General features: G+C 41.1%; 1 protein-coding gene across 1 annotated transcript; it reads right to left on the minus strand.

The window, feature by feature from the left end:
• Positions 1-259: 259 nt before the first annotated feature.
• On the minus strand, positions 260-5,171 carry fstb (follistatin b). Its single transcript, XM_057321009.1, has 5 exons — positions 4,859-5,171; positions 4,074-4,265; positions 3,517-3,735; positions 3,181-3,405; positions 260-2,881 (listed from the first exon to the last, which is right to left on the minus strand). Exons 1-5 carry the CDS (start codon positions 5,154-5,156, stop codon positions 2,643-2,645), a joined length of 1,173 nt encoding a protein of 390 aa, XP_057176992.1. The 5' UTR covers positions 5,157-5,171; the 3' UTR covers positions 260-2,642.
• Positions 5,172-6,477: the final 1,306 nt, after the last annotated feature.

The following is a 6,477-nucleotide window of genomic DNA, read 5'->3' on the forward strand; positions in this document are numbered from 1 at the left end:
TTCATATGTTCAGATGTCTGTTTCATGTTCGCTGATGAAGAAATTAGTGTGGGAGAGACAGTGCGTGTCTGACACAGATAACTGTGGGTTTAAATGAAGAGTAAACATCCAGCGAAGCCCTGCCAAACAAAGAGGTGCTGTCGCTTTCCTTACCAATTAGTCCTGTCTGTACGACTTCCTGGCAAATTGAGTTTCCTCGCTTCAACTCAGACAGTTCTGGTGGCTTCTATACAACTTTTGCTTGTGTGTGTGTGCTCAACCTGCCTGCGACTGGCAAGAAATAACAAATGTACTTTCTAAGGATTCAATCTGAGGACTAAATAGGTGTAAAACATTAGCATTTATACAGATTGTACATTTGTATATTTTTAGTTTTGCTTTGTTACATTGGAAACTGAAGTACAGTAGGAGACATTCTTTCTATATTCCAACTCTTTCTGCGGAATCTTTGGACATGACATCATTATACATTAAACATTTACATACAAATGCAAAACTATAACATTTATAGGATCTCCAAACTGAAGACAAATAATATATGGAAGATAAACAATGCGAAGATCAATATCGGAAATCCTACATAATACATGAATAAAAAGTTACAAAAATTTGAGCTCTTACATAAAACAGGCAAAAAAATGAATGGCATCAAGGGTAAATTAAGTCTCTAGAAAATCAAACGCATTGACTTTCATCATTTGTATAACATTCATTTTGCAACACGTAGAGAAGAAAACTACACATTTACCGACAAAGGTCAGCTTTGATTGTAAACAGAGCTATGGTAAATACATTTATTAGTGAACATTAGATTACAAATAAATAAAACATGCACCCTTGCTGCAGATATTTCATTTGGACAGTTGACAAAAGTCTTTGTCTGTGTTTTTGTTTTTTTCACAAGATGTAACAGAGTAACATTACATGTTATAATAAATACTTTCAAAAAATGAGAAAGACGAGACACAACTCATTTATTCAGACTATAAAGGTATAAATAAGAAGGCGAAATTGCATAAATAAACATCTAGAACAATAAGCATCTTCCATGTGGCCATGGAAAATAAATAAGAGTAAAAGAATGTACATTATGAACATGACTCATGTCCAGATCATGGCGGTGGTTTATCCAGTCAATAATAGAGATAGATGGCTATAATCCATGTAATCTTCATCCGTGTCCTCTTCATCGATCTCTGATAGAGCTATTGAGAGAAACACAGTGGCTGTTGCATTAACATAAAACGCAACAAAATGGAGGCACGGAGTCTTCCTGCATGACTTTGAAAAGATTTCTGCATCTTTCTCCTAAAGCATCACAAAGCATGACGCTTTGCAGTTCACAAGAGGTCACATCTTAAGAGCGAAAGGAGAGGATGGGATGTGTTTTGAGGTGTTTATGCCCGAACACAGACAGAAAGGGACTCTATGGAATTGTGCCCTACCTCTGCCTTCTATTAGCGGAGACAATTTCCTCTATTCTACTTGACAAAATGAAGCAAAAGCAAGCGAAGAAACATTACCTAATCCCTTCTTATAAACAAAAATAGTGTCGAGCTTTTGGAAATGCGAAATGATTTGTCAATACCACACACAAAGCCGGGCCGGGCAAAGATGTTTCCAGTTTACGGCATTAGCTCGTGTTCAAGCTAATCATTTTACAGAATAAACATGTTTATAATAAACATAAAATCGCAAACATTCACATTTTTTCCGCATGAGATTTGCTAGACCTTCTGCGAACAGTACAAGGTTAGAATGAAGTTCTGCTTTGGAGACGTTTTACATACAAAGAAATCCTCTTGGAAAAGTGGCTTTATAGATTTTGTATTGGAAATAGTTTAACATAGAAAACAAGAACAAAACACAAGTCATGTCATTATCACATTGGTATGCGTAAAATGCAAAAACTGGAGTCCCTTTACACAAAGACGATAGTGCTCGGCAAGCTGAGATGTTAGCTACGATTTTGCAAAGTCTCAGAAATTCATTTCTTACATTTGCCTCTACATTAAACTTTATGAGGGCATACTTTTACCAACCATATAAAACACACAGCACACTTTCCATTTGTTTCAAATACTTCAAAATATTTAACAGAAACATATCTATATATTAAAAAGATGAAGAATTCACAACAGGAACACGTCTGCCCCGCATTTTAAATATTTGTTGCATTTCATTACTGTCCTCTGTATTGCAGCACTATAATGGGACCAGGTTCAGTCTTTTTGCTCCATCACAAACCGAGTTTATGTCCCTATGTCCCTTTCCACATGATTTGTCAATTCCGTCAGTCTAGACGTTTCCGCCTCTGATGCATAGACAGTGTAACCAATGCGGAAGAGCAGAACGTTCAGAGCCGTCTCGCATTCCTGAATCGCAATCCTTCCCGGGATTCTGGGTTAAAACCGAGTCTCTGAACATCTGCTTTCGAAAGTCTCCAGAAAACGTTCTGTGCCACTGAGTTGAAACACGCTTCTTGAATGAGTTGCAGTCGAGGAAGCCCATACAAAGCCACATGCAGCACCGGCTCTCCAACAACGTGCCGCCTCGTATGGAAGGGAGTGTTGTTTTTGATAGGGGAGAAATGAAGGAGATCACGGTTGGGAAGGGTGGATTTTGCGGCCGGATTTAGCATCCTACTTACAGTTGCACGAGCCCGAGTGTTTGACTTCTAGGACGAGACCCAAAGAGCATGCGGCCTGCCTCATAACGCACTCGCTCTGGTAGGTGACGTTGTCGCTGGCGCAAACGCTGTCGCCCGGGCGACTCTCGGGACACGGTTCGTCGCACACCGAGCAGCGTCCTCGTCCCGTCGTCTTCTCCCACAGGCACTTTCGTCCCTCCTGGCAATTGATGTCTTCGCACGACCTGGCATCTGCGGACGTTGGATTACAACAAGTTGAACACAAAAATATGTTGTATGTATTTACAGTACGACCACAACTTTCTTCATCCCCATTCAGCTGCATTATTTTCATAAAAGAAACATTAACTGTAGTCCTATTTCGCTCTTTAACTCAATGTGGTTTCAAGAGGTATTAAATAACAGAAAGCAGCAACGGTCAGAGCTAACCATGTGAAACATGAATGTGTTATTGCAACAGAGAAAACAGTAATGGGAACCACATGCTTAGGAGAGTATTGTGCAAGCACGAGATTCAGTCCGATTCTCACCTATGCATTTCCCCTCGTACGCCACTCCGATGGACCTTCCCAGGATGCAAGTGGCTCTTCTGAGATGGCAGGCACTGGGGTACACGATACCATCGTTCCCACACAGGTACTGCTCGGGCGAGATCACTTCGGGGCAAAGCCGGTTGCAGGTTACGCAGTAGGCGTTGTTGGTCTGGTCCAGTACGCACGTCGAGCTTCCAGGACAGCGCACGTCATTGCACGACTCTGTGTACGTAATACAGCTGACATTAATCAAAAGATGCGGTGGACAATGACCTACGTTCTAGGTGACATCAGCGTAAAAGGAGCGACAAGATTTGACTTTGCATGACGTACTTTTACATTTTCCTTGGTACTGTATGGTCAGGTCAGGATGTTTCTTGCACTTGGCCCTGAGGAGGGCACATTCATTCCTGTACGTTTTCCCATCCGAGCTGCACACCGGCCCCTTAAAGGTAACGTTGGAGCAGTCTGGGGCGCACACACACCGCGGTTTATTCCTCTTGTTCATTTTGCACTTCTTTCCGGGACCACAGTCCACATTATCGCAAGTCTCTGTTAAATCAATACACACAAGTACATAATCAAATGAGCAATTTATGCACATGTTTTGAACAGAATCAATCAAAGCCAATAAACATGACTAATGTTACGTTTATTTCCAGCAGATGGTACGGCACGGTAAGTCACTTAACAAGTTGCAGAGATGCACTGTATTTTTTCATGCCGTCGCATTCCATACTCAATCTGCTTAATCTTTCCTGTCTGAAATCTTCACAGGCCACCAATCACATTCCTTCAGCTTCAGTTTAACATCTTACAGATGAGCATCGCCAGTTGCTTAAACGATGAAAACCGCAGAGCTTCTCTCTGGTTTTAATCTTACGTGGTACCTTTGCAAGGTATACAGTTGGGTGCGCCGCCATTGAAGATCAGCCATCTGAACAGGGTGTTGTTGGGCACATCTTCCTCTGTCCACGACGTGCCCAGTCGACCGCTCCTGCAGCAGTCCTCTCTGCTCATCCCGGACATGTACAGAACCTGGCATCTTCCGTTCTTGCCCTGCTGAAGCCAGCAGTTGCCGGCTGGAAAGATTTGATCTGTTACCACTTGAAACATAGAGAATGGTTGTGCTCATTTAAAGCACCAATACAAGAGAATGAGACCAATTAAAGCCAATTGGTGCCAAGCTTAACCACTTGTTATTGGTTATGACTGTTCTTTGTTAAATATTAAACAAACAATGAGGAAAAGGTTTTAGGGGACTTTGCAGAGTTACTTGGATTGGAGTTTTTAGCCTTCTAGACTCTTCTGCCATCTGAAATCACTCAATCTCTTTAGACAAACTGGTTGTGCAGGCAGTTTTGATGCCTTGAGAAGACTGTTGCTAATTCTCTCAGACAGAATTTTAACGCACAACGCTGCCCTTATTGCATAAAGTTTTCCCTTATTAATAAAATATCTTATTAATTATTGACATTCTCACTTCAAGACAAAGTTTTTAGTGACAGGAGGGCGGCTTGGTAAAAATGATTAACATTTCAAGGCTAAAACCATCATTCGTAAAAAAAATTATTCGTTTTACGCACGAGGGGTGCCAGTGCGCGCTCTTAATGATGGCTTTAGCATCGCATAATATTTCTCATTCAGCCTTCGCAAAGGATAAACTTCACTTTACCTTGAACTTTCTGCTGTTCCATGAAGTGCGCGAACCATATGAGAAACGCGATCACGCCTTGGCGGAGCTGCGGGAACTGTAGCATCCTCAGTATGAAGTGGAGACGCGCGTTGCAGAGAGACGGAAAACGGGCTGACAGATGTTGCGCCGATGCTTTGCACTCAGTGACTGTCATACACACGGATTCAGTCTCGCTTTTTAAATCTATATGGGGTCTCGAGTTGGATGCCTGTGGTGGGCGGTCTTCATAGTTCATAGGGGGGTGGGGAGAGCATTGTAATAGTTTGCCCACCGACATTTATCAGGTGACATTTGGACGTCTAGCAACTTTCTCTCCTCATGAGGAGCAGGATTTGGGTGTGTGGTTTTTGTAGGGTTGGATAACTAATTTGGGAATCTGGTTAATGCGTGGAAATTATGTTTTTGATGGTTGCAAAATAATTTGTTGTGTGATAGCTGTAAGTGCCATTTTTTAACATGCTTTGAAGTTTAGGGAGTTTTGTGAAATTGAAATTGACGACCACAGAATGAAAAATATATATGAAGAGTTTGGTTCCAAAATGAGATAACTCATTAATCAAAAATCATGTTTTTTTATTGTGCATTCCAATTAATATCAATCAAACTGCAGCCGGTTTGTTTTGATATAAGCCATAATAACTAAAAAAATACAGCTAACTGACTCAATAAAACACAATAAAAACCTGATAACATAATAAAAAACATGATTTTTGAAAATGTTTAAAAACGGAGTTATCTCATTTTGGAACCAATGTCCTGACATGATTTATGATTAAAACTAAAAAGTATTTAAACTAAACGTATTAAAACCAAAATGAACGGTTTCGTGGATGCTCAGGTGCTCTGAGATTACAAATATAGGCTATTTGCACTAGCCTATTTCTAAAAACTGCAAAACATAAATAAACAAATAAAAATGATATTGGCAAGATGTTTAAACACTTCTAGTTTACAACAAACAAGACGAGAATAATATGTGCACTTGCGTTGTGGGGATGCAACGTTTTCATGCAGTTGGGTTCAGACGAAAAGCGATAATCTGTTAAAGTGGCCCATTATAGTGAATTTTGAGGGGCAATAATAAACTCAAGGACACGTTGGGTCTAATAGTAGTTGGGACAGTTGTTTGGTCGTCCCCGGGGTCAAACCTGTGTATATATAGCACAACAATTCGCCTTCAAAGGAAGCTATCAGGGTGTTGCGTTACAGCCCGTCTACACCGCGAGCGACGCGACGCGACGCACTAGACGCCGAGCTGCTGACATTGCGCACTAGAGTGTAAAGCGTCATTGATTTTAGTAGAAGCGTTGTCTTTGTCAACAAAGCCAAACCGGTGTTAGATTAAATGGAGAAACTACTACTACGACTAAAGCGCAGTCATATGTGACAAATCACGCAATCCTGAAAGTTTCAGGTGGAAATGACCCCCTATCGGAATATTGGGAGAAATGCACTCAGACTCCCACTTGCTCCCTCCACACGTTGTTAATAACAAAGAGTTGTGAACAACCGGGGACATACGTTGCACAGCTGTGGTCTGTGGTTGCAGATGTCACTGGGTTGATTGAATACCACACAGAATTGTCTTGCTCCACAAA

This window comes from Triplophysa rosa, linkage group LG22 (assembly GCF_024868665.1).
Source record: "Triplophysa rosa linkage group LG22, Trosa_1v2, whole genome shotgun sequence".
NCBI classification, from domain to species: Eukaryota; Metazoa; Chordata; class Actinopteri; order Cypriniformes; family Nemacheilidae; genus Triplophysa; species Triplophysa rosa.